The sequence below is a fragment of the Saccopteryx bilineata genome, chromosome 2, assembly GCF_036850765.1.
Source record: "Saccopteryx bilineata isolate mSacBil1 chromosome 2, mSacBil1_pri_phased_curated, whole genome shotgun sequence".
Taxonomy (NCBI): domain Eukaryota; kingdom Metazoa; phylum Chordata; class Mammalia; order Chiroptera; family Emballonuridae; genus Saccopteryx; species Saccopteryx bilineata.
In genome coordinates, this window is record NC_089491.1 from 170,027,306 (window position 1) to 170,055,263 (window position 27,958).

At 47.9% G+C, this 27,958-nt stretch overlaps 1 protein-coding gene across 7 annotated transcripts; it reads left to right on the forward strand.

Annotated features, from left to right (window-relative positions):
* Positions 1-157: 157 nt before the first annotated feature.
* Positions 158-27,837, forward strand: SMARCC2 (SWI/SNF related, matrix associated, actin dependent regulator of chromatin subfamily c member 2). 7 transcript variants are annotated; one of them, XM_066258443.1, is made up of 30 exons: positions 158-356; positions 2,801-2,920; positions 3,539-3,624; positions 4,075-4,156; positions 4,486-4,578; positions 5,183-5,252; positions 5,478-5,547; positions 7,101-7,176; positions 7,751-7,882; positions 7,988-8,103; positions 8,457-8,581; positions 10,674-10,733; positions 10,866-10,903; positions 11,176-11,306; positions 11,571-11,642; positions 16,908-17,021; positions 17,663-17,816; positions 18,489-18,581; positions 18,885-19,004; positions 19,096-19,158; positions 19,503-19,761; positions 19,991-20,152; positions 20,422-20,486; positions 20,702-20,837; positions 20,917-21,083; positions 22,992-23,126; positions 24,012-24,393; positions 25,530-25,613; positions 25,884-25,949; positions 26,487-27,837. In XM_066258443.1, exons 1-30 carry the CDS (start codon positions 246-248, stop codon positions 26,561-26,563), a joined length of 3,459 nt encoding a protein of 1,152 aa, XP_066114540.1. In that variant the 5' UTR covers positions 158-245; the 3' UTR covers positions 26,564-27,837. The 7 variants fall into 7 exon arrangements, with proteins under 7 accessions (XP_066114540.1, XP_066114541.1, XP_066114536.1 ...); XM_066258444.1 differs by having other exon boundaries at positions 18,888-19,004; XM_066258439.1 differs by having other exon boundaries at positions 25,530-25,949.
* Positions 27,838-27,958: the final 121 nt, after the last annotated feature.

The window sequence follows — 27,958 nt, forward strand, 5'->3', positions numbered from 1 at the left end:
GTCGGAGGAGTGGGCGCCCCCTCCCGCCGCCGCCGCCGCCTCCGGGGAGGCCGCCAGGTCGGTCCCGCGCCCGGCGCTCCGTGGCCGCCGCGCCCAGCCGGCCGGCAGGGGGCGCCTGCGCGGGCCGGGGCCGGCCCAGGCGGCGGGAGGCGGCGGCTTCGGCGGCGGCGGGAGGGGGCGGAGGAGGCGGGAGCTGAGCTGAGCGGGCGGCGGCGACGGCGGCGGCTGGGCCCGAGCCCGAGAAGATGGCGGTGCGGAAGAAGGACGGCGGCCCCAACGTGAAGTACTACGAGGCCGCGGACACAGTGACCCAGTTCGACAACGTGCGGCTCTGGCTCGGCAAGAACTACAAGAAGGTAGGCAGGCTGGGCCGCGCGAAGACCGGGGGCGGGACAAAGGGGCCGCGGCTCTGCAGTGCCCCGGGCTCCTGCCCACCTTCCGGCGGCCCGCGGCCCCGGCTGCGGCCCCCTGCGCGCCCTCCGGCCCGCGCCCCTCTTCCGCCCCTCGCCACCACCTCCCGCCGCGGGTTCCAGCCCCCGCCCCCACCGCTGCGCCCTCTGCCCCTTGTTCTCCGCTGCCCGGCGGGTCCGGTGCCAGCAGCCCACCTCCTCTGAGCCAGTCGCCTTCCGGGCTCTTCCGGGAGAGGCGGCCGGGGTTGGACCGGGTGTCAGTTGCTCCCACTCCCAACCCCCAGCGTGCCCGCCACGGTGCCCGCCAGGGTTCCCCACAGGAGCCGGGCGCCGTAGGGCTGAGGCCTCGCCGGTGCTTTGTGTACGTTGAGAGCAAGATGATGGAAGCAGGAGGGTAAACAGCCACAGAGCGGGCCCTTGGCTGCTCTATTAGCCTGAAAAAATGGCCCCCACCCTGAGGTCACCAGTCTCTACCGCTCGACCCCCTATCTCTAGCCAAGGAGCAGCAGAACCTTTACGGGAGCCAGGGTATAGGAGTTCCTTGGCAGCGACCCCTTCTCAAACCATTCCTCAGCTTCACAATAAAGTCACCCGGCCGCCCGGCCTGGAGTTGCCCTGGGTTTGGGGTTCAGAGTCTAGGCCATTCTTTTTATATTTCAAGCCTCTCACCTCATGCTGTTGATAATATGATAGGTACTAAAACAAAGGGTTTTAGAAGCCTTACCTGTCTTTTCTACTGAACCTCTCTCTGGTGTTGTCTTTGTTTTTAGGCCTTGTTGAAAGAAACATATAAACATACGGTTTTTCTTGGAGACAGGCATCCTCTCTTCTCACTGCCCCCAGAGAGGGGTTCTTCTGGCTTTCCTTCTGCTCTCCAGTTCTTCCTGCCCAGCTTTGCAGCCTATCTGGAGTGTGATGAGTGGTTTAGAACACCCCTCCCTCTGATCTTGCTTAGGAACCTGTTCCTGCTCAGGTCTCTGGGGTCAGGATCCTGACAAACAGCTGCTGGGTCTGTGGTTTGTCTGTACCCCAGGGTGAGGCTCTGGTTCCCAGGCTTCTACCTTTGACCTTTCGGAAGGAAAATCAATGGAAGGGCTTCGTTTCTGGCCCCGGGGGGATTGACAGTCTATGACCTAGTTCAGCTTTCAAGCTCTTAGCTCTTGATCATTTACCTTTTCCTTGAAGGATCTCTTTATACCTTTTACTGACGGGAGCACTCTCCTGTGTGATTAGGGTTGAGGAAACCGGTCAAATGGTAAAGAGAAAGTTAAGCCTTCTGGCTTACTTTTAAATTAGAACAGAAGGCAAGGATGCTAGGTAGCATAATGTGGAAATGTTGAAGAATGCCCAGAGTTACTTGAGTCAGCTAAGGTTTTTTCAGAGAAGACAGATGTGGTCTTGCTCTTTACCACCCAGGCTGGATAGTAGCTGATCCTTGCCATCTAGGAGAACCTGCAAAAACATTTGTGCCCTGTACCTAGTAGAAGCAGAATGCACAAGCTCATTCTGCCTAAGCTTGCTCTCTCAGTCTGTTTGCCCTACCTCGCTTCCTTGGACCTGTCTTTTTTTTATTTTACGTTTATTTTTCATTGATTTTAAGGAGAGGAAGGGAGAGAGCAAGAAAGAGACAGGAACATCAATCTGTTCCTGTATGTGCCCTGAGTGGGGATTGAACCAGCATCCTCTGTGGTTCCAGATGCAACCAACTGAGCTATCCGGCTCTTGGACTTGTTTTATTAAGCTATATTATAGGGGACATCTTGGCCTTCCACAAAGTTATCCTAAGAAATACACTATTGTCTTACTTAGAGCCTCAAAGGGATTGCTTCCATGGCCTAAACTCAGTGAACCTTCATAATTTTACAGTCCTCTGTGTAGAGATCAGGGTCCTGCAATTCCAATGTCAGCAATTCCAATGTCAGGATATAGCTGAGGAAGAGTAGGAAGCCCCCTTGTCCTCAGCACTCAACACTGGCACCTGGGCTGGGGGCAGTAGAAGTACCACTTCTTAGTGAGGGGCATAGAGGGCCCCCTTTCTGCCATTTTTTTTTCCATTTTTTAGAGAGGAGAGGGAGAGACAGAGAGAGAAAGGAGAGACAGAGAGAGAGAAGGGGGGGAGGAGCTGGAAGCATCAACTCCCATATGTGCCTTGACCAGGCAAGCCCAGGGTTTCGAACCGGCGACCTCAGCATTTCCAGGTTGACGCTTTATCCACTGCGCCACCACAGGTCAGGCCTCTGCCATTTTCTTTATAGAAACTACACATGTGGGGGAAGAAGATACAATGTTATCTGCCCCAGATGTTCTCAGAGCTCCTGGGGATGAAATAAGGAAGTGGTAGACAATTTATAGGGGTCTGTTTTTCTTTGCTTTTCCCTTTGTTTCCCCAGTATATACAAGCTGAACCTCCTACCAACAAGTCCCTGTCTAGCCTGGTTGTACAGTTGCTACAATTCCAGGAAGAAGTTTTTGGCAAACATGTTAGCAATGCACCGCTCACTAAATTGCCGGTGAGTGTGAAAGCAAGGGGGGGGGGGCATGAATCCTCTAATCTGGAGAGGGAGTTGTTTTTTGGGGGCAAATTTCATAATTTTTGAAATCTGGGTAATTTTTTACTATACCTATCCCTGGTCAGGGCATTGCTGCCTTGGCCTAGTCCCCAATTTATTATCCCCTTTGTCTTAGTAACACTTTGTACAACAGGTTATTTCAGAGTGTGTGAGTTTGGTGTACAAAACTCTCATGGCACAATTAAAAGGGTATGAAATTTGGATTTGCACGGCTTGTATTCGAATCCTGGGTCTGCCACTTAGTGTCTCTGTGACTTGGACAATTTAAACCTTTTGCATCTCAGTTTCTTTATCTCTATATGGGATTAATATACCTATATTGTAGGGTTTCTGTAATGGTCAGTGAGATAACACAATAAGTGCTTGTCACAGATTGGGGCTTTGTGAATGTTGTTATCTTTCTCTCCCCTCTTCTAGGCCACATGATACAATGGCACAGGGATTAAAGAATTCCAACTTTGAGGGAGAGATCACCAGCATGGGATTTTCTGAATGGATTAAGTAATAAGAATTTAGGATATAACTCTTACATACTTCTTCCCTCCATCAATTTTGTAGATCAAATGTTTCCTAGATTTCAAAGCAGGAGGCTCCCTATGCCACATACTTGCAGCTGCCTACAAATTCAAGAGTGACCAGGGATGGTGAGACACCCCTTCTCTATGCTCCTTACATTTAATTTAGAGAGAATTTTCCCCCTCTGATTCCTTGTGGTCCTTCTGGGGTGACAGAGCTTAGGTAGACGTTCTTATGAATCTCTTACTGTGCTAGGTCAATAGGCCTGACTTGCTAGGTCAGAAAAATGGCTGGAAGTAAGGGCCAGAATAGGCTCCAAGAGTGAGTAAGTGAGTATGTGGGTGTGCATCAGTCTGTATATTGTAGAGCAAAAGGATTCTTAGGTTGGCATCTGAAGCTTTGCTTGCCGTTTGGACTAAGTACAAAGTGAATTGAGATCAGTGAACCCCAGATCCTAGACTATTTTGGCAACAGCTGTGAGGACTGCGTCCTAATTTCCCATGTTAAAAAGTCATATACCCTAACCTTATCCCCAGACCTGAGCTATACCATTCACTAGATTATTGCCTCTTCACAAGGCGGCGTTATGACTTCCAGAATCCATCACGCATGGACCGCAACGTGGAAATGTTCATGACCATTGAGAAGTCCTTGGTGCAGGTACTAGTCAAGAACCTCCCCCATCTATTTTCCTTCCCTAGTAGGAGTCCAAAACACTCTCCCCCATAATCTCACTCCATCTGTTTCTTTTTTTTTTTTAATTTTTCCATTGATTTGAGAGACAGAAAGAAAGAGGTAGAGAATGTGGAAGAGAGAGAAGCATCAGTTCACCATTCTACTTAGTTGTTCCATTGAGTTGTATATTCATTGATTGCTTCTTATATGTGCCCTGACCAGGGATTGAACCTGTGACCTTAGCACAATGGAGGATGCTTTCTCCATTGAGCCACCCAGCCAGGGCTCGCTCCATCTATTTATTCTCCCCACAGAATAATTGCCTGTCTCGACCGAACATTTTTCTGTGCCCAGAAATTGAACCCAAACTCTTAGGAAAATTAAAGGACATTATCAAGAGACACCAGGTGAGTGGGTGGGGGTCAGGAGAGGTTTTGGAAACTCCATGACTTTTTCCATTCAGTAAACAGCCCTGAGCTGCCGTGTTTTCTATTGCAAAAGTGCCACTACCTTGGAAAATGACTAGACTTGAAACCTTAAGCCACTCTTTTCTCTGTCTGCTTCTCCCATTTCCCAGTCTTGACAGGTTTGGATCACTGTTCCTAGAGGTTATCTTGGCCTGGGGGGGGAAAGATCTATTTCTGTTGATTGCCTGATTTCAGAGAAATGAGATCTTTGCATTTTGGATATCTAGAATAACAAGCAGATGTCATTGCTAGAAACACAGCATCAACTTTACATTTTCCCTGTGTAGAGTATTTATTCAGAGGGATTACAGTACCTGTAGCAAGTTTTAATTCTATGGCTCTTCTCCATTATTAGCACAATCCCAGCTATTCCTCTCTGCTACTCAGCTGGTATGTGCTTGGCAGACAGTGCAAATTAACTTTAATGCCAATTTGAGCAAACTGATCAGGAAGGCAGATCTCTGGTTAAATCTTACTTTGGTATTTATACCTATGAGTAGTTTAGAGGAGACTAAAATTACCTGCTTCTTTTTGTGCCATCCAGGGAACAGTCACTGAAGATAAGAACAATGCCTCCCATGTTGTGTATCCTGTCCCTGGGAACCTGGAAGAAGGTGAGACCTGGCTCTTCCTAGCCGCTGCAGTAAATGGCTTGGGCTAGGCAGTGAAGGACTGTTCAGATCCCATGAGGTGCCTGGGCTTCTCTCTCCTTTCAACCCGAAATCCTCCTATCGTCTCACATTCCCATTTCTAGGTCCTCTGCTACAATAGTTGTATATGAAGTTACTTTTCTGTTCCCCGTTAGCTTATATCTCTCCTTGCTCTATCTCTATCCCCAGAAGAATGGGTACGACCAGTCATGAAGAGAGATAAGCAGGTTCTTCTGCACTGGGGCTATTACCCTGACAGGTGAGTCTGGGTTCCTGGAGCAGGTGTAAGTAAAAGAGCCAAGCTGAGAAGCACTGAAACATCTAGCAAAGCAACAAGGAGTGATTTGGGGGGGATATTTTGGGATTTTTATTTTTATTTTTTACTTTATCTTTTGGGTTATTTTTAGGTTTGTTAATTTGTTCTTCTCCCTCTTATTATGCAAATTCTCTGTCTTAGGGGAGGTTTGTACTTATTGGATTAGGCTAAAAGAATTGGGACTTTATGTATGAAATGGTTATCCCAGTATAATTTTTGATAAGTAAATATTAGAAACAATCTGAATGTCTAATGGTGGGAAAATGTTTCAGCCAATTTATATCAGTTGGCTATTATTATACAGACCTTGAACTTACAGAAGTAACATAGATAATTTGTAGATGAATATTAACTGCAAAAAGTAGAATATAAAATAACTTCAATATCATTGCAATTATGTAAAAAAAAAAATTGTACAGAAAAATGTTCCTGGGGAAAAAAACATGCTGAATGTCACAAGTAGTTGTGTTAGGATGATCCACTTTTTAATTTTGAAATATTTTGTAATTGTTTTTATTACTTTTTTTTTAATAAATTTTTATTTTAATGGGGTGACATCAATAAATCAGGGTACATACATTCAAAGAAAACATTTCCAGGTTATCTTGTCATTTAGTTCTGTTGCATACCCATCACCCGAAGAGAGATCGTCCTCCGCCACCCTCCATCCAGTTCTCTCTGTACCCCTCCCCCTCCCCCTCTCCCTCCTTCCCCCCCCCCCCAACCACCTCACTCCCGTCCATGCCTCTTAGTCTCGCTTCTATGTCCCACCAATGTATGGAATCCTGCAGTTCCTGTTTTTTTTCTGATTCACCCATTTCACCCCACACAATGCTACCAAGACTCCACCGTTCCGCTGCAAGTGATCCGATGTCATCATTTCTCCTAGCTGAATAGTATACCATGGTGTATATGTGCCCCATCTTCTTCATCCAGTCCTCTATTTTTTTTACAGTGATTAAAAGCCTTTAAGCAAACTCTTGGCCAATACAGCACGAATCCCTAAAAGAGTAGTGTCCTTAACATGTTCACCAAGTCCAAGTTGGCTCCATCACCATGCCAAATCCCTGAAAAATGCAACCCAAGCACTGTTCAGTCTGTTAGGAGCTGTCACAGGGAGCAGGAGTCCAGGAAAGTTCCCCACAGGAAAAGTCCTCATGGCACTGGAATTGTCACCATTCTATACTTTGCAGCTCATGTCCAAGTCCCAATGACCGCTGCTTCTAGCTGGTAATGATTCAGGTAGACTGGAAAAAGCCATTTGCAGCATGCATGGATATGGAGCTTCTGTTCTCCTCTGCCTGGAGAGTTGAGACATTGTTTTTATTACTTGATAATGAAAAGAATCTCAATATTAACTGGAAAAAGATATATATCAAAAAAATAACCCAACAACCCAGTACTTTTTGTACATGGAAAAGGTAAAAGATTTATACTTCTCCTTTTCCACAACTTTGTCTCACTGATTCTGTTTCATACTGAATTTTCCGTGGCAGTTACGACACGTGGATCCCAGCCAGTGAAATTGAAGCATCTGTGGAAGATGCTCCAGCTCCTGAGAAACCTAGGAAGGTGAGCTTTTCTGGTGCCCACCCTGCCCCAAGAGGAAGGCCAGGACCAGACCGCTCTTTGGAGGCAAAGCAGAGGCTCTGTGCCCTTGGGCTTTCTGTAAAGGGCCCTTAAACACAGCTATGGCTTCTAGGCTTTTCTTCAGCACAATCTGCCTTTGTATTTTTTTTTTTTTTTTCATTTTTCTGAAGCTGGAAACAGGGAGAGACAGTCAGACAGACTCCCGCATGCGCCCGACCGGGATCCACCCGGTACGCCCACCAGGGGCGAGGCTCTGCCCACCAGGGGGCGATGCTCTGCCCATCCTGGGCGTCGCCATGTTGCAACCAGAGCCACTCTAGCGCCTGGGGCAGAGGCCACAGAGCCATCCCCAGCGCCCGGGCCATCCTTGCTCCAATGGAGCCTTGGCTGCGGGAGGGGAAGAGAGAGACAGAGAGGGAAAGCACGGCGGAGGGGTGGAGAAGCAAATGGGCGCTTCTCCTATGTGCCCTGGCCGGGAATCGAACCCGGGTCCTCTGCACGCTAGGCTGACGCTCTACCGCTGAGCCAACCGGCCAGGGCTGCCTTTGTATTTTAGATTCATGCAAAGTGGATCCTGGACACAGACACCTTCAATGAATGGATGAATGAGGAAGATTATGAAGTGAATGATGACAAAAACTCTGTCTCCCGTCGAAAGAAGATTTCAGCCAAGACATTGACAGATGAGGTAAAAATTTCTCTTCTTTCTTTTTTGAGCCCTCACCATAAGTTTTGAAATAAGTCTGCACTGGAGATTATTGGCTGACATTTGTCCTAATTCTCCAACCTGCAGGTGAACAGCCCAGATTCAGATCGACGGGACAAGAAGGGGGGGAACTATAAAAAGAGGAAGCGCTCCCCTTCTCCTTCACCAACCCCAGAAGCTAAGAAGAAGAATGCTAAGAAAGGGTATGCCAGCCCCTAAGCTCCCAGCCTTCATCATTCTCTCCACACCATGTTGCAGGAAAGGGCAGAACCCTTCCCATAACCACCTGACCATGTCCTACTGGTCTGAGAGGGGAGACGCAAAGGTCATCTGTAGCTACCCAGTTGTTAGTTCTAGTCTCATCCACTAGTAAATTCCAGAAGAGCTTTACCTTCAAATGAAAGCCTTGGCCACTTCCTGTTACTCTGGGTTGATTGGTTTCTGTTTTTGCTCAGTTCTGCCCTTGGGATTCTTTCTTGCTTCCCTTTAATTTCAACTTCCAGGGACTCCTTGTCCAAGGATGACTGGGTTCTCTTTCACTCTTCTTCCTTTCCAGTCCCTCAACACCCTACACCAAGTCCAAGCGTGGCCACAGAGAAGAGGAGCAAGAAGACCTAACGAAGGACATGGATGAGCCCTCACCAGTCCCCAATGTAGAAGAGGTGACATTGCCCAAAACAGGTATGGGCTGGGCCTAGCTCTGGGCTTGCCTAACCTGCCCTTACTTAGTCAAACCCCTAGAGTGGGCTGATTTCCTAAGCCAATCTTCAGGTCTAGAGGATCTTTCTATCACCAAGGACAATCCTCTTACATCACATTCATAACTAAATTGTGGACTGTGCTTTGTGGCTGACAGTAGTTATCTACTCTTTGATTTTGCATCCCTGTCAGTAAAATATATTTGCGCATAAATTACCTACATAAACTGTTATACCAGTTCCTTAGGAACATTATAAAACACATGCAAACATTATCTAAAAACGGGAAAATGAGCCCTGGTTGGGTGGCTCAGGGGATAGAGCATCTTGCCAGTGTGCCAAGGTCATGGGTTTGATCCCTGGTTAGGGCAATTATGAGAAGCAACCAATGAGTGCACAACTAAATGGAACAACTAAGTGGAACAACAAGTTGATGTCTTTCCCTCCACCGTCTTCTTTCTCTCAAAAATCAATGAAAACATTTTTTTTAAAAAAGGAAAATGGGCCTGACCTGTGGTGGCGCAGTGGATAAAGCATCGACCTGGAATGCTGAGGTCGCCAGTTCAAAACCCTGGGCTTGCCTGGTCAAGGCACATATGGGAGTTGATGCTTCCTGCTCCTCCCCCCTTTCTCTCTCTCTCTCTCTCTCTCCTCTAAAATGAATAAATAAATAAAAATTAAAATAAAAGAAAAAAAGGAAAATGGCCCTGGTCAGGTAGCTCATTTGGTTAGAGCATCATCCCAATACACCAAGGCTGCAGGTTTGATTCCTGGTCAGGCCACATACAAGAATCAACCAATAAATGCAAAAATAAGTGGAACAGCAAATTGATGTTTTTCCCTTTCTCCCTCTCTCTTCCTCTCTCTGTCTCGCTTCCTCTCTCCTCCTCTCTCCTCTCCTTTTCTCTACTTATCTCTCCTCCTCTCTCCCTTTCTCTTGTCTCTCCCTCTCCCCTTCTATCCCTTCTTCCCTCTCTCTAAAAATCAATTTTAAAAAATGAGGAAAGTAAAAAATTTTTTAAAAATGGGGAAAGTGTAGCCTGACCAGGCAGTGGCACAGTGGATGGAGCGTTGTCCTGGGATGGTGAGGACCCAGGTTCAAGACCCTGAGATCACTGGCTTGAGAGTGGGCTCATCTGGCTTGAGTGCGGGCTTACCAGCTTGAGCGTCACCGGCTTGAAGCCCAAGGTTGCTGGCTTGCACTAGGGGTCACTAGCTTGGCTGGAGGCCCCCTCCCCCCCCCCCCCCCCCGCTGTCAAGGCACATATGTGAAAACAATCAATAAACAGCTAAGATGCCAGAACAAAGAATTGATGCTTTTCATCTCTCTCCATACCTGTCTGTCTGTCTGTCTCTCTCTCTCTCTCTCTCGCTAAAAAGAAAAGAAAAGAAAAATGTAAAGGATAAGATTTAAAAACAAATATAAAGAGAAGTTCTGATAATTCTCTGCCTGTATTCTAGTGGATCATCTCGTGCATACTATGTTAGAACCCCACTTTGGAGACCACTGCTTTTCAGTACTGGTTAAAATCTATTCTATAGACTAGCCCCAAGTGTATTTCAGCATTTTGGTAAAGAGGGACACTGGGAAAGACAAGTTCCACTTCCCACCCCCAGTCAAGCAGAGCAGCTTTCTCCTCTGTCTGTTTTCTCCTGAGCTTTTGTGTATGAGTTTAGTTGAGGAAAGTGTCCTCTGCTTTCAAAACCTTCAAGATCTAACCACCCTTCTGCAGGGTGATTTGAGCAGGCTGTCTCAGTTCATTAAGAACTTACAGACACATAATGGGAAATGGGAATAAGGGCCTGTGAAAGACTAGAATGATTTATGAGTGCCCATAGAGTAGAAGATGCTTCTCTATAAGGAAAATGTTAAATTAATTTTTGGTTGGGGAAGGGGGCAAAATAGCAAGTGAGTTTCAACCTTAGAATGATTGTGACTATAGGAAGTTACCACATTTTGTGATCAGATGGATGAACGTTTTTGGAGAAAGTGAGATCTCTGGAACTTTAACAGCAGAGAGGTAAAGGCCTGAGTTAGGCAGAACCTGTCTGATAAAATGACCCTCTTTTGGCAGTCAACACTAAGAAAGACTCGGAGTCAGCCCCGGTCAAAGGAGGCACCATGACTGACTTGGGTAAGAGGGGAGCCCGTGGCTTAAAGGAGGGGAGGTCAACTGCCACCTTCCCCCTGCTGGGGCTTTTCAGAAAGTAGGATTCTTCTTGGCCCCTCAGAAAGCTTTAGCCTTCTATCTTGCTGTCTCTTCCAGATGAACAGGAGGATGAAAGCATGGAGACCACGGGCAAGGTGGAGCCAGTTTAGAGAGGCCCTACCTCTCTATATGATTCTGATTTGTGATTATAAAGTTCCCTCTGCCCAGAACTTTCCTTGTCTGGACGTTTCCCACCCTAGACTAACCTTACCTATTGCTCAAAACTGACCCTTTTCAAGTCCTGCGGGCCATAACTATTCATTCCCATACCCATCTTTAGTGCCCACATTCCTGGGGTGTGGGGAAGGAGGGGGATGCTAGGTGCAAAATGGAAATATTGAGTATCCAGTAGCCTCCATACTTGTAGGATGAGGATGAAAACAGTACGGGGAACAAGGGGGAGCAGACCAAGAACCCGGACTTGCATGAGGACAATGTGACTGAACAGACCCACCACATCATCATCCCCAGCTATGCAGCCTGGTTTGATTATAATAGGTATTGTTGCTCCAACTTCTCACTAAATCCTTGTCTCCCTGCCTTCTTGTCAATGTGTTGTTCCTCCTCCTGCCTGTGAATAAGTTATGTCTTCCTTAGCCAAATAGATCAAAGTATACTTCAATTTTAGGGGGGCCCTGGCAGGAAGTTCTAATTTCTTCCTGCTGTCTCTGTTTGCCAGCCCTACCTTCTAGGCTTTTCCTCTCTTTGGGGCTCCCATCCCTTCACTCATGCCTTCTAAATCCACTCTGGTTTCTCCTGCAGTGTTCATGCCATTGAGCGGAGGGCTCTCCCTGAGTTCTTCAACGGCAAGAACAAGTCCAAGACTCCAGAAATGTAAGGAATCTCAGCTTATAAGTCTCTTTCTCCCCCTATTCCCAATTTTCCCATTTATTCTTCCTGATCCAGCAACATACAGTTTAGCAAACATTTCTTAAGCTCCTTCCCTGCACTAGATGTGATCTCTGCCCCCAGGCAGCCCCAGCCCAGCACTGTGACCATGGTAACATACTCTCTAGGATTTGCCCAGTGGCCATGTAAGCATGTTCTTCTGTACAAAACCAAGTACCTGCTCTTGTTTCTCCAATTTTTTTTTATTTTTTTATTTTTTTATTTTTATTTATTTATTCATTTTAGAGGAGAGAGAGAGAGAGAGAGAGAGAAGGGGGGAGGAGCAGGAAGCTTCAACTCCCATATGTGCCTTGACCAGGCAAGCCCAGGGTTTTGAACCAGCAACCTCAGCATTCCAGGTTGACGCTTTATCCACTGCACCACCACAGGTCAGGCTCTCCAATTTTTTTTAAAGCAGGGTACAGGGCCTTTCAATCTGTAATTACTGATGTCCAAAATGCAAATATCCCTAGCATAAATAATAGCTTTGACTAAAATGTAATTGACTATTGCTCCACTGGTCCCTGAGAGTAGGTTTTGATAGAAAAACAAGTAGAAAAACTCAAGCCTGTCAATTAAGGGATGAAGAGAGCTCTCTGTAGAGAAGTGAGTGTTAGGTAAAGTGCAGTCTTGGGGCTCAGAAGTCTTTCTGTTCTTTAGGGTGTTGCCTCAGGCCAAGCCTGCTTGGCTTTGGATTAGACTTGCCAATCTTCTCTGGTTAGGGATGCTCCAGGATCAATATCATGATGAGACGGTGAGACTGAGTGCTGAGCCAGGGTTCCTGAGAACTCAACAAGCTTGCTTCCCAGCTGTTCCTCAGCTTCCCCTCTCCAGGGCCATTTTTCCTTCCTACAGTATTTATTTTCCTGTACCCTGGTATGCGTCTGTCTTCTTCCTGGGGAAAGCAGTGTGTGTGAAGAAGCCTTGCTCTCTCCAGGGCAAAAGAAATAGTGACCAGATGGCATGAGTTCAACATGATTTGCAAGCATGGTTGGAACCAGAACTGTTCCACACTTTCATTCCCTTTTTTAAAAAATAATTATATGTTTCATTTTTTCATTTAGAGATAAACCAAATTCATTGGGAAGAGAATAATAAATTTGGCCCTGGCCGGTTGGCTCAGTGGTAGAGCTTCGGCCTGGCGTGCAGAAGTCCCGGGTTCGATTCCCGGCCAGGGCACACAGGAGAAGTGCCCATCTGCTTCTCCACCCCTCCCCCTCTCCTTCCTCTCTGTCTCTCTCTTCCCCTCCCGCAGCCGAGGCTCCATTGGAGCAAAGATGGCCCGGACGCTGGGGATGGCTCCTTGGCCTCTGCCCCAGGCGCTAGAGTGGCTCTGGTCGCTACAGAGCAACGCCCAGAGGGGTAGAGCATCAGCCCCTGGTGGGCGTGCCGGGTGGATCCCGGTCGGACGCATGTGGGAGTCTGTCTGACTGTCTCTCCCCGTTTCCAGCTTCAGAAAAATACAAAAAAAAAAAAAAAAAAAAAAAAAAGAATAATAATAAATTTTTTTATGTCTGGAAGAAAGCTTATCAGTTGTATAATACTAACCACATTAAGGCCTGACCTGTGGTGGTGCAGTGGATAAAACGTTGACTTGGAACACTGAGGTTGCTGGTTTGAAACCTTGGGCTTGCCTGATCAAGGCACATATAGGAGTAGATGCTTCCTGCTCCCCCCGATTTATCTCTGTGTCTCCCTCCCCTCTCTAAAATGAATAAAAATTATAAATAAAAAAACTAATAAACATGCCATGGCCAGATAGCTCAGTGGGTTAGAGCATCATCTGGAAGCACAGAGGTTGCAGGTTCCAGTCAGGGCACATACAGGAACAGAGTGATGTTCCTTTCTCTTTTTCTCTCTCTCCTTCCCTATCTCTCTAAAGTCAATACATTTAAAAAAAATTTTAAAAACCCAAAAAAACCTAACAAATGAAGCCTGTCAAAATGATGTGACTGGCAAAGAAAGGGTACAAAGAATTTTTTGGTGGCAGAATGCTTTTTAAAATCATGTTTCCACTCTGGGCAAATAGCTCGGTTGGTTAGAGCATCATCCTGAAGCACAGAGGTTGCAGGTTCAATCCCCAGTCAGGGCTCATACAGGAACAGATTGATGTTCCTGTCTCTCTCTCCCTTCCTCTCTTTAAAGTCAATAAAATAAACATTTACAAATAAAATAAAATCACATTTCCTAACTAATATTTTGTACTCTTGGTATAAAATAGTGAATAAGGTCCTGGCCGGTTGGCTCAGTGGCAGAGCGGCAGCCCAGTGTGTGGAAGTCCCAGGTTTGATTCTCAGCCAGGGCACACAGAAGCACCCATCTGCTTCTCCACCCCTCCCCCTCTCCTTCCTCTCTGTCTCTCTCTCTTCCCCTCTTTCAGCCAACGTTCCATTAGAGCAAAGTTGGCCTGGGCGCTGAGGAAGGCTCCATGGCCTCTGCCTCAGGCACTAGAATAGCTCTGGTCGCAGCGGAACAACGGTCCAGATGGGCAGAGCATCGCCCCCTAGTGGGCATGCTGGGTGGATTCTGGTTGGGCACATGTGGAAGTCTTTGTCTGCCTCCCTACTTCTCACTTCAGAAAAAATACCCAAAAAAAAGTAAATAATAATAATTGCTTGCATTTATTGAGAGCTTAATGTCTCCCAGGCAATGTCCTAAGTGTCCTGCATACTTTGACTAGTTTAATCTCTATATCAGCTTGAGAGGAAGGTCCTATTAGTATCCCCAGTTTACTGATTAGTAAACTGAGGTATAGAGGGGTGAAGTTACTTGCTTAAGGTCACACAGATAGTAAGTAGTAAACCCGAGCTCTGAAACCTTTAGTCTGGGTCATGGTCTTAAACTTTACACTTTATCTCGCAACAGCTACCATTTTTTGAGCTCCTACAACATGTCTGGCACTGGACTAGATCTTCACAGGTCTTTCTAATCCTCAGTAGACACTCCATTTTTGTGGATGAAGAAATGGAGAGGCAAAAATTTAAGTAACTTACTGAAGGCCATCATGGTAGAACTGGGATTTAAAATTGGATCTTTCTGCCTGACCTGTGGTGGTACAGTGAATAAGGTGTTGACCTGGAACACTGTGGTCACCAGTTCAAAACCCCGAGCTTGTGAGGCAGCTACTATGAGTTGATGCTTCCTGCTGCTCTCCTGCCTTCTCTCTTTCTAAAAAAAAAGAAATTAAATCTTTTCATGTTCAAAACGTATTTGTATAAAAAAATAAAAAAGAAATTATTTGTATACCATGTCACTGCTGACTAGTTGGATACGTGGATATGGACCTCTCTTTAACATCTTCATTTGGAAAATAGGGCTTCTTTTTTAACCTTTGGATTTCTTATTTAAAAGTTAGATGAGGCCCTGGCCGGTTGGCTCAGTGGTAGAGCATCGGCCTGGCGTGTGGATGTCCTGAGTTCGATTCCCGGTCTGAGCACACAAGAGAAGCAGGCATCTGCTTCTCCACCCTTCCCCCTCTCCTTTCTCTTTGTCTCTCTCTTCCCCTCCCTCAGCCAAGACTCCATTGGAGCAAAGTTGGCCCAGGCACTGAGGACGGCTCCATGGCTTCCGCCTCAGATGCTAGAATGGCTCTGCTTGCAACGGAGCAATGCCCCAGATGGGCAGAGCATCGTCCCCTAGTGGGCATGCTGGGTGGATCCCAGTCGGGCACATGCAGGAGTCTGTGTTTCTGCCTCCTTGCTTTTCACTTCAGAAAAATTACAAAAAATAATAGAAAAATTAAGTTAGATGAGCTTGACCTGTGGTGGCGCAGTGGGTGAAATGTTGACCTATAATGCAGAGGTTGCTGGTTTGAAACTCCAGGCTTGGCCCTGGCTGGTTGGCTCAGTGGTAGAGCATTGGCCTGGCATGTGGAAGTCCCAAGTTTGATTCCTGGTCAGGGCACACAGGAGAATCACCCATCTGCTTCTCCACCTTCCCCTCTCCTTTCTCTCTGTCTCTCTCTTCCCCTCCCGCAGCCAAGGCTCCATTGGAGCAAAGTTGGCCCTGGGCGCTGAGGATGGCTCTGTGGCCAATGCCTCAGGTACTAGAATGGCTCCGGTTGCAGCGGAGCAATGCCCCAGAGGGGCCAAGCATCATCCCTGGTGGGCTTGCTAGGTGGATACCGGTCCAGTGCATGCAGGAGTCTGTCTGTCTGACTCCCTCACCTTCTCGCTTTGGAAAAATACAAAAAAGAAACTCCAGGTTTGTCTGGTCAAGGCAAATACGAGAAACAACTACAACTACAAGTTGATACTTCCTGCTTATCTCTCCCTTTCTCTCCTCTCTAAAAAGTCAATAAATAAAACCTTAATTAAAAAAAGAAAAAAAGTGCCTGACCAGGCGGTGGCGCAGTGGATAGAGCGTCGGACTGGGACACCAAGGACCCAGGTTCAAGACCCTGAGGTCGCCAGCTTGAGCGCGGACTCATCTGATTTGAACAAAAACTCATCAGTTTGAACCCAAGGTCGCTGGTTCAAGCAAGGGGTTACTCAGTCTGCTGAAGGCCCGCAGTCAAGGCACATATGAGAAAGCAATCAATGAACAACTAAGGTGTCACAATGCGCAACAAAAAACTAATGATTGATGCTTCTCATCTCTCCTTTCCTGTCTGTCTGTCCCTGTCTATCCCTCTCTGACTCTGTCTCTGTAAAAAAAAAGAGAGAGAAAAAAAAGAAAAAAAGTTAGATGAGGCCGTGGCTGGTTTTCTCAGTGTATAGAGCATCAGCCTGGTGTCAGACATCCCAGGTTCTCTTCCCTACCTCTCTTTTCCTACTCTGTCTCTTTCCCTCCTGCAGCCAGTGGCTTGGTTGGTCCGAGCATCGGCCCCAGGCACTGAGAATAGCTCAGTTGATTCGAGCATTGGCTCCTCAGATGGGGGTTGTTTGGGAGGATCTGGTTGGGGCACATGTGGGAGTCTGTCTCCCTCTTCTCACTTTAAATAAATAAATAGATAGCTAGATAAATAAATAAAAATTGGATGAATTATCCCCAAGAACATAATTCACTTAGCTAAAATCCCATCAAGGAAAATGTCAGCCATGTTTGAAGCCCTGGCACATAGTAGACCCATATTAACGAATCCAGTGGTTCTCTCTTTTCTGTCTTTGTCATGCAAGAAGAGTCATTAGTTCCTTTATCATTTTTCCTGCTCTTTAGCCCTCAACAGACATTTATTTTTCTACCTCATTGTTCATTTCTCCTTCTTCTAAGCTACCTGGCCTATCGAAACTTCATGATTGACACTTACCGGCTGAACCCCCAAGAGTATCTCACCTCTACTGCCTGCCGCAGGAACCTGGCAGGTGATGTCTGTGCCATCATGAGGTAGGTTTTGCAGCTGAGAGGAAAGGGGTATATCAGGATGTCTGTCCGCAGATGTCTCTTGGCATAAATAGAGATATCAGCAAGGAACATAGGGGAATGAGCAAGAAAACACATCCATAGAGAAGAGTGAAGTTCAGGTTTGGAGTATGAGTGATTTGAGGAATGGCAGTCGCACTCTGAAGTATGGAAGAAAGGAGAGAGAGCACATCTATAGTTGCAGGATCCTGGTTTTTACTTGCTGTCTAGGAAGAGATATTTAGTAAGTGGATGAGTATGAAGAGAGGGTCTGACTGGAGATGTAGACTTGGCATATACATAGTAGAAGGAAATGAGATTTCCCAGGGAGTAAAAGGAGCAGAGAAAAGAGGGGCAGGGAGCCCTGGCCAGATAGCTCAGTGGGTTAGAGCATCGTCCTGAAGCACAGGGGTTGCTGGTTCAATTTCTAGTCAGGGAACACACAGGAACAGATCAGTGTTCCTATCTCTCCTCCCTCTCTCCCTCCCTCTCTAAAAACAATACAATATTTGCAAAAGAAAGAAAAGAAAAGAGGGCCAGAGAGAGGGAGTTTTAGGCCTCCACCTCTGCCCCAGTTCCGCCTTTCTGGTTGTTCTCTGACCCTGTCTCTGTCTCTGTCCTCACAGGGTCCACGCCTTCCTGGAACAGTGGGGTCTTATAAACTACCAGGTGGATGCTGAGAGTCGGCCAACCCCAATGGGGCCTCCACCCACTTCTCACTTCCATGTCTTGGCGGACACACCCTCAGGGCTGGTGCCTCTGCAGCCCAAGACCCCACAGGTAGGGTGAGAGGCTGTAGGGTCAGGGTGGGAATGAGTAAAAATTGGGCTTCTTTGGACTTTTCTTTTTTCTGGTTTTTTAGGGTAATGGTTCAGGAGTATTTTGAGGCTTCTTCCTTTTCCATGGGATGCAAAGGGCGACAAGAATCACCCCCAGGTGTTTAGCAACCTCTCAGCCTCTGTACCTAAGACTTTGAGGACTTGCTCAGGGAGAAGAGATGTTCCTTGTCCTCAAGGAGCAGACTAATGTAGGGGATGGAATAGATAGGGAGAAAATGGCTTCAAATTCAGTTGCATGAAATTTTTTAATGTGGTTATGTTTCCAACATTTTTTTCATTTTTGCCTCATAATTATTATCACTTCCATTTTTTCACTTCCATTTCATACATTACAGAAATTAAGAAAGTTTATGTGGCTTGCCCAAGGTCACTGAGTACTAAATCTAGGGTTAGAATCTAATTGTCCAGCTCCTAAGAGAACTTGTAAAGATATATGTGAATACAAATGGATAACATGCCAACTACAGATCTGATTAATCATTAAGGGAACATGGAACAGTGGCATGAGTGCCTGCAGAGCTTGTGGGCCACCCAGCATTTGGTCTTGAGGCCTCTAGGGCCTTGGCCTGGTATTCACTGCCCAACCTCCATGACATCAAGCTCTGTCCCCCAGGGCCGCCAGGTTGATGCTGATACCAAGGCTGGGCGCAAGGGCAAAGAGCTGGATGACCTGGTGCCAGAGACTGCTAAGGGCAAGCCAGAGCTGGTAGGTGGGGTGTAGACCCTGCTGGGCTTTTTATTTGCCCCTTTATTGGGGGGCCTCTGCCCGGGAAGAAGAGACATGAGAGCAGAGGAACTACAGCAGTGAGGGAAGAAGTCCTGCCCAGGGCTGTCCCTGGCTTTGGGAAGGAAGCTCCTTTTGTCTCTGCTCTCTCTCTCTCTCTCTCTCGCACACACTCACTTTCTCTCTCTCTCTCTCTCTCTCTGTCTTTCTCTTTCTCTTTCTTGTTTTCTTCCCTGGCTCTTGGTCGTCATTTGTACTCACTTCTTTCTTTCCCTCCACAAATAGCAGACCTCTGCTTCCCAGCAAATGCTCAACTTCCCTGATAAAGGCAAAGAGAAACCAACAGACATGCAGAACTTTGGGCTGCGCACAGACATGTACACAAAGAAGAACGTTCCCTCCAAGGTATGGAGGTATGGGATGACTTGGCTAGAGTGCCTTTATTCCTCAGAAGTCACAGCCTCCTCTCTCTGACTCACCTGTATTTTCCCTGCAGAGCAAAGCTGCGGCCAGTGCCACTCGAGAGTGGACAGAACAGGAGACCTTGCTACTCCTGGAGGTAATTGGACCAAGGAAAAGAGAGGTCTGCGAAAACAGAAGTGACCGGGGTGCCAGGCGCACTCGTGAGTGGGGCGAGAGTGATCTTGCCCTCGGTCTCTCTCCTTTCCAATACCCATCACACCTGCCCTAGGGAATAGCTCCAGGTCCGAGATTTGGGCCATTTCCTTAACTCCCTATCCTTTCTCAATGCAACTTGGAAGTTCTCCTTGGAACCAGCAGAGTACACAAATACCACAAACAGCGAGCTTTGAAGTCAGCTACCCTTATTAGTAAGATGGGGGTTGTTGATCTTCAAGGAAAGTGGCCAAGTAAGCAAAGTTGTATCTCCACCATCACCACTAGGCACTGGAAATGTACAAAGACGACTGGAATAAAGTATCAGAGCATGTGGGAAGCCGCACACAGGACGAGTGCATCTTGCATTTTCTTCGTTTGCCAATTGAAGACCCATACCTGGAGGATTCAGAGGCCTCTCTGGGCCCCCTGGCCTACCAGCCCATCCCCTTCAGTCAGTCAGGCAACCCTGTTATGAGCACTGTTGCCTTCCTGGCCTCCGTTGTTGATCCTCGAGTCGCCTCTGCTGCTGCGAAGTCGGCTCTAGGTAATGTGGAGGGATCCTGGCCCTCTTAGTTTGCAGCTGAAGGACTCGTTACTCAGACCCTGAGACGCCCTCAGGTTTGGCTGCCCTGCTGGCCTTGTCTTCTGCTGGCATCAGCTCAGGCACCTGTCTAGTTCCATGCTGGTCTGGATGAAGAGATGGGCTTTCACTGGGGCAGCCAGGACTACCTACCTATCCCCACTCCCAGCCTCATCCTCTCTGGATCTTGCAGAGGAGTTCTCCAAAATGAAGGAAGAGGTACCCACAGCCTTGGTGGAAGCCCATGTTCGGAAAGTGGAAGAAGCAGCCAAGGTGACAGGCAAGGCAGACCCGGCCTTTGGTCTGGAAAGTAGTGGTATTGCTGGAACCACTTCTGACGAGCCTGAACGGATTGGTAAGGTTGGCAGGTTCCCAGATTTCTCCCCTTCCACCAAGAACCAGAGCCACCTGGCCTCCCTCTGTCATCTCTGCCTTGGGAAGACTCAGCACAAGATCAATAGGAGACTGGCGGGCTTTTAATTTTCCCCAGGACTTGACCTTAGGGACTGTGGCTCCCAGTGAGTCCTCCCACTAAGATTTTGGCTATGAAAAGGGGCTGTGGGAAAAGTGTTGTAGAGACAGACTATATCAGCCATTTCCCATTTCTTCTTCCCACGGGCCCAGAGGAGAGCGGGACTGATGAGGCGCGGGCAGAGGGTCAGGCCACAGAGGAGAAGAAGGAGCCCAAGGTATAGTGGGATTGACCTGGGCCAGGAGGGTGGAGGGGCAGGCATGGCTCTGTGGTGATGGGGAGCTGGTTTAGTCCAGCTCAGGCAGTCAAAGGCTGGGCTTCTGGAGCTAGACAACCTCCCAAGTAAAAGGTGTAAATTCATTTCCAGTCCGACCCTGTGTTTGAGAGCCAGTCCCCCTGATATCCTCTATTTTTCTTTCCCTGGGACTCCAGGAACCCCGAGAAGGAGTTGGGGCTGTAGAGGAAGAAGCAAAGGAGAAGACCAACGATGTTCCCAAGAAAGATGAAGAGAAAGGAAAAGAAGGCGACAGTGAGAAAGAGTCAGAGAAGAGTGATGGGGACCCCATAGGTGAGCCTCCTAGCATGATGATTGAAGTCCAGAAGAGAGAAGGGAGGCTGTAGGACTAACAACCTTGTTCCTGGCCCAGTTGACCCTGAGAAGGAGAAAGAACCAAAGGAGGGGCAGGAGGAAGTACTGAAGGAAGTGGTGGAATCGGAGGGGGAGAGGAAGACCAAGGTGGAGAGGGACATCGGAGAGGGCAATCTTTCTACTGCTGCCGCCGCCGCGCTGGCTGCTGCCGCCGTGAAAGCCAAGGTGAGGGCCAGAGACCCAGGGACCCCAATAAGGAGATGCCCCCTTTGATTTCACTTCACCTGGAAGAAATCCTTCCTTGCTCATCCTTTAAATAATGCTGATCATTTCCTTTTTCTTTTGATTCTAAGAGGATGAGTTCGTTGTTGCTGCTCTAAGCTGTTTTAAGCTTTTACTGTCCTCTGATTATTTGATCTGGTCTTATCCCTTGCCACACTTTATTTTTCTTCATGTTTTTTTGAAACTATTAAGCCTGTGTTGTGACCATGGCAAGTTTTTTCTTTCTTTCTTTCTTTTTTAAGATTTTATTTATTGCCTGACCAGGTGGTGGCACAGTAGCTAGAGCATCGACCTGGGATGATGAGGACCCAGATTCGAAACCCCAAGGTTGCCGGCTTGAGCGCGGGCTCATCTGGCTTGAGTGTTCGATCATAGACATGACTCCATGGTTACTGGCTTGAGCCCAAAGGTCATTGGCTTGAAGCTTAAGGTCACTGGGTTGAGCAAGGGGTCACTAACTCAGCTGGAGCCCCTGGTCAAGGCACATATGAGAAAGCAATCAATGAACAACTAAGGCATGGGTCGGGAACCTATGGCTCGTTAGCCAGATGTGGCTCTTTTGATGGCTGCATCTGGCTCGCAGACAAATCTTTAATAAAAGTAATAACGTTAAAAATATAAAACAGCCTGACCTGTGGTGGTGCAGTGGATAAAGCGTCGACCTGGAAATGCTGAGGTTGCCGGTTCGAAACCCTGGGCTTGCCTGGTCAAGGCACATATGGGAGTTGATGCTTCCTGCTCCTCCCCCCTTCTCTCTCTCTATCTCTCCTCTCTCTGTCTCTCCCTCTCCTCTCTAAAATGAATAAATTTAAAAAAAAAAAAAAAAAAAAAATTTAAAAAAAAAAAAAAAAAAAAAAAATATAAAACATTCTTGCCTGACCAGGCAGTGGCGCAGTGGATAGAGCGTTGGACTGGGATGCGGAAGGACCCAGGTTCAAGACCTCAAGGTCGCCAGCTTGAGCGTGGGCTCATCTGGTTTGAGCAAGGCTCACCAGCTTGGACCCAAGGTCGCTGGCTCAAGCAAGAAATTACTCAGTCTGCTGAAGGCCCGCGGTCAAGGCACATATGAGAAAGCAATCAATGAACAACTAAGGTGTCACAAAGCACAAGGAAAAGTTGATTGATGCTTCTCATCTCTCTGTTCCTGTCCGTCTATCCCTGTCTATCCTTCTCTCTGACTCTCTCTCTGTCTCTGTTAAAATATATATATATATATATATATATATATATATATATATATATATATATATATATATATAAAAAAAAAAAAAAAACATTCTCAAGTATTACAATCCATTCATTTCCTACCGCTCATGTTCATGGTTGTGGGTGGCTGGAGCCAATCACAGCTGTCCTCCGGGACAACACCAAATTTTTATTGGATAATGCCTAACATACACGGGTTGTTGTATGGCTCTGACGGAATTACATTTTAAAATATGTGGCATTCATGGCTCTCTCAGCCAAAAAGTTCCCGACCCCTGAACTAAGGAAACTGAGGAGCTGCAATGAAGAATTGATGCTTCTCATCTCTCTCCTTTCCTGTTTGTCTCTTTCCTGCTTGCTAAAAAAAAAGAAAAAGAAAAAGAAAAAATTTTATTTATTGATTTGAGAGGGAGGAGAGAGAGAGAAAGATGGGAGGGGCAGGAAGCTTCAGTCTATAGTTGCTTCTTACCTTGGTCAAGCTAGCCTGGGGCTTCAAACCGACAACCCCAGCTTTACAGGTTGACTGCTCTATTCACTGCACCACCACAGGTCAGGTGGCAAGTTTTTTCCTAAAACCTTGCTTTGCCCCAGAATGTCCACCACTGGGTCTTCCTGCTGATGTTTCTTCTAACCCTCCTTTCCTAGCACTTGGCTGCCGTTGAGGAGAGGAAGATCAAATCTCTGGTGGCCCTGCTGGTAGAGACCCAGATGAAAAAGTTGGAAATCAAACTCCGGCACTTCGAGGAGCTGGAGACGATCATGGACCGGGAGCGAGAAGCAGTGAGTAATGTCCCCTAAAGGGTGTTCAGGAGAGCCCAGAGATCCCACTTTGATGCTGAGCCTCAGTTGAGGATGGGGCAGTGGGGAGGAGGGAGCTGCAGAACAGAAAGTATGAGATAGGACTTCAAAACAGAATGGAGCAATCCAGTCCAGGACAGAAGGAGCCAGCCTCAGGCAGTTAAAGACATGGCCCACAGGTGGAGGCTGGAGACTGAGGACCCACAGAATGTCAGCTCCTCCGTGGGGCAGAGATTTTAATTTTTTTTCTTTTTACTTTTGTGACAGAGACAGAGAGAGGGACAGACAGGAAGGGAGAGAGATGAGAAGCATCAAGCCTTCGCGTTGTGGCACCTTAGTTGTTCATTGATTGCTTTCTCATATGTGCCTTGAGCAGGGGGCTCCAGCTGAGCCAGTGACCCCTTGTTCAAACCAGCGACCCCGTGCACAAGCTGGTGAGCCTTGCTCAAACCAGATGAACCTGCGCTCAAGCTGGTGACCTCAGGGTTTTGAACCTGGGTCCTCTGCGTCCCAGTTCAACACCCTATCTACTGTGCCACCACCTGGTTAGGCTCTCACCAATTCTTAAGAAAGAAAATAACATGACTTGACAAGAGAACTGGAAGTGTTTTCCAAATGCATGACAAGTACAAAGTTTTGGAGTTGAAATGAGCAAGGACACCCTAGGTTAATTCCATTGCAATGAGAAGCCATGTGGACAGCCAGAAAATTGGGGAGGAGGGTAAGAGGATGCCAACACACAATTTAGATTTTATGTGGGGAACTGCCAGAGTGAGAAGTGGGTTTGTTAGAAGACAAAATAGGGTCAAGGTGTTTGCCTTGGAGATCTTCTGATCACCGGTAACAGTACTCAATTGGCATTGGCAGCTGGAGTATCAGAGGCAACAGCTCCTGGCCGACAGACAAGCCTTCCACATGGAGCAGCTGAAGTATGCAGAGATGAGGGCTCGGCAGCAGCACTTCCAACAAATGCACCAACAGCAGCAGCAGCCACCACCAGCCCTGCCCCCAGGCTCCCAGCCTATCCCACCTACAGGCGCTGCTGGGCCTCCTGCAGTCCATGGCTTGGCTATGGCTCCGGCCTCTGTGGCTCCTGCTCCTGCTGGCAGTGGGGCCCCTCCTGGAAGCTTGGGCCCCTCTGAACAGATTGGGCAGTCAGGGTCAACTGCAGGGCCGCAGCAGCAGCAACCAGCTGGAGCCCCCCAGCCTGGGGCAGTCCTACCAGGGGTACCACCCCCTGGACCCCATGGTAAGTGATGGGTTCTTAAACTCTTTTTTATTACTGATTTTAGAGAGGAAAGGAGAGAGAGCGACATCAGTTTGTTGTTCCACTTATTGATGCATTCATTGGTTGATTCTTTTTTTTTTTTTTTTTTTCACTTTTCTGAAGCTGGAAACAGGGAGAGACAGTCAGACAGACTCCCGCATGCGCCCGACCGGGATCCACCAGGCACGCCCACCAGGGGCGACGCTCTGCCCACCAGGGGGCGATGCTCTGCCCATCCTGGGGGTCGCCATGTTGCGACCAGAGCCACTCTAGCGCCTGAAGCAGAGGCCACAGAGCCATCCCCAGCGCCTGGGCCATCTTTGCTCCAATGGAGCCTTGGCTGCGGGAGGGGAAGAGAGAGACAGAGAGGAAAGCGCGGCGGAGGGGTGGAGAAGCAAATGGGCGCTTCTCCTGTGTGCCCTGGCCGGGAATCGAACCCGGGTCCTCCGCACGCTAGGCCGACGCTCTACCGCTGAGCCAACCGGCCAGGGCCATTGGTTGATTCTTGTATGTACCCTGACCAGGGATTGAACCTGCAACCTTAGTGCACTGGGATCATGCTCTAACAGACTGAGCCATCCAGCCAGGGTGGGTGGGTTCTTGAATTCTTGCCAACTAGAGGGATCCAGGTGAATGATCCAGGTCCCCTGGAAGTGGATATATGATAGGACTGGAGATAGAATTGTCCTCAGTTTATACTGATGGACCCAGCTCTGTTAAATCCTTAAGCTAGCAGGGATTCCCTCCCCAAACCCAGATCTTTGGGATTTTGTTCAAGGATTTACCACTGATTCTAGTGTCAAGGAAAGGGAAGGTGGTACCTGGGAGTGGCTAGATTATCCTTCGTATAAAAGTAAGTTATGAGTGAGATTTTCTGCCTCTAGTCTTTTTTTTTTTAATTTTTAAAAATATGTTGAAGACTTTATTCATTTTAGAGAGGAGAGAGAGAGAGAGAAGGGGGGAGGAGCAGGAAGCATCAACTCCCATATGTGCCTTGACCAAGAAAACCCAGGGTTTTGAACCGGCAACCTCAACATTCTAGGTCAATGTTTTATCCGCTGCGCCACCACAGGTCAGGCCTGCCTCTAACCTTCTTGATCTCTCCTCTTTATTTCCAGGCCCCTCACCGTTCCCCAACCAACAAACTCCTCCTTCAATGATGCCAGGGGCAGTGCCAGGCAGCGGGCACCCAGGCGTGGCGGGTAATGCTCCTTTGGGTTTGCCTTTTGGCATGCCGCCTCCTCCTGCTCCATCCATCATCCCATTTGGTAGTCTAGCCGACTCCATCAGTATTAACCTTCCCCCTCCTCCTAACCTGCATGGGCATCACCACCATCTCCCATTTGCCCCGGGCACTCTCCCCCCACCTAACCTGCCTGTGTCCATGGCGAACCCTCTACATCCTAACCTGCCGGCGACCACCACCATGCCATCTTCCTTGCCTCTTGGGCCGGGGCTCGGATCCGCCGCAGCCCAGAGCCCTGCCATTGTGGCAGCTGTTCAGGGCAACCTCCTGCCCAGTGCCAGCTCACTGCCAGGTGAGAAGGGTCCTGGAGGGGAGAAGGGTGAGGGAGGGGGCTCACATGGAGGGGTGGAGGGTAAGTGGGGAACGGCTCAGGTCTTTTATGAGTGCTTTGGTAAAATTAGAACACAGGAGGAAGGGCCTCTCTGGCTGTCCTCCACCATTCCCCAGCCTGGCAGCTGCCACCTCTGGGATGACGTTGGGGTCTTTCACTGGTGGGTCACAGAGGAGTCCTGTGCACAGAGCATCTCAGTTGTAAACTTGAAAAACACCTACCTGGTTGCATGATGATTGGCATCCTCTTTGCTTGTCCCTGTCACGCTCAAGTGCCCCATTTACAGAGTTCCTTTGGGGGCAGGATGATGATTTGGGGTCAGTTTTCCTAGTGTGAGGTGGGAGAGGGTGTTGGGAAAAGGAAGTTGTACATTGTAGGTACCTCATTCATCTCCCCACCCATTGCATGCCATGCCCAGTTCTGTTTGTCTATGATGGCCTGGGTTGGGAGCCTTCTCTCCTGCTCACCTGAGCTGATTCATCTTCCCTTTCTCCACAGACCCAGGCACCCCCCTGCCTCCAGACCCCACAGCCCCGAGCCCAGGCACAATCACACCTGTGCCACCTCCACAGTGAGGATCCAGCCAGACAACTCTGTCCCTTACTCCCCCGTGGAGATCAAGTTTCCAGGAACAGCCTCCCCCCACCACTGGGACCCTTCCCCAGCCTGGAGAGTTCGTCACTACGTAAGGAAAGCTCTTCCTGCCCCTCCAAAGCCCCTACCATGCCTGTCAGGGGCATGCATTTTTATATCGGATTATTCAAGGACTTTTGTTTAAAAGCTCTTTCTAATGTCTGGGAGAAAGCATAGGATGGGGATGCTGCCCTCAAAGGAATGGCTAGGGGAAGGTGTTTATACAAGGTTCTAATTAACTACTTCTAAGGGTACACCCCCCTCAAAACTGCATTTTTTATGGATGAAAAAAAAAAAGCCCTTTTAAAGGAAATTTTATTTTAAGCTGTATTGAAGCTTCCTCCACCCACTGGAAAAAAAAAAAAAAAAAACTTCTACATTTTTTAGAGGGAGGTGAGTTTTAGGAAAGGGGAATTAACATTCTAGAGAGTTCTGAGGATAGAATAGGGTACAGAACCTGTCTCCTCCAGCCTTCATTAGTGATCGAGGTAACCCAGTACCCCCTCAGCCACCTCACCCCACGTTTTATGCCTACTAATCTCTCCTGCTGTTTCCTCAGTGTTGCTATTTTAGGCCACCCCAGTTCAGCTGTTGAGCCCTTTCCCTCTGAGTGTTAGTTTTGTGTTTTTAAGTTACTGACGTAGTCACATTAGTGTTTTTGGTGAGGAGAAATATTTTGGGGGATTTCCTGTGATAGGTAAGAGGAAGACAAGTCATTTGGGGTCTTTGACCCCTTAGGCTCTATGAGTGCTCCTAGAAGACATGGAGAGGGCAGCTATAAGAGGATGGGAAGTTTTAAAAATCTAAAATTTTCGAAAAGCACTTAAGCACCTCATTCTTATGACTCAGTGGATCATCCCCGTAACCTCTTTCCTCTTCCACCAAGTCCCTCAGAAGCCTTGACTGGTTGCTGCGGGTTCACTGGGACTTGGAGGCAGTAGGGGTGGGGGTGCTCAACTTAGGATAGTGCTGGCGCTCACCCAGCTCCCCAGATTCTAGTGCCTCACATACCAGCTCTCCCTTCTTCATCCTTGATGTGAAGGCAGATGTGATTCCAGGCTCTGCATCAATTCCTGGTCCCTCCCACCAGGCCCTTTGTTCCTCATGTCCGTTTCTTTTCCTCTGCGTCTTGGCACCTTCCTTCTGTTCAAGTTTTCTGTAAATTTTCTCTTTTCTTTCTTTTTCTTTTTTATAAATTAATTTGCTTTCAGTTTTATCTTGTGGATGCCTGCTGTGTTCCCTGATCTTTGGCTGTCAGGTTCTGGGGTTGGGCTGGGGCATCGTCCCTGGACTTCTTCCCAGGAGCACCCACTGGGGCCCGAGAGGCAGTCCGCCTG

Excerpts from the sequence above, each read along its gene's own strand:
- SMARCC2 (XM_066258439.1), top strand. The coding sequence starts at position 246 with ATGGCGGTGCGGAAGAAGGACGGCGGCCCCAACGTGAAGTACTACGAG. Across the intron at positions 11,307-11,570 it reads GCCTGGTTTGATTATAATAG|TGTTCATGCCATTGAGCGGA; the intron begins GTATTGTTGCTC and ends TTTCTCCTGCAG. Across the intron at positions 20,838-20,916 it reads GAGTGATGGGGACCCCATAG|TTGACCCTGAGAAGGAGAAA; the intron begins GTGAGCCTCCTA and ends TTCCTGGCCCAG.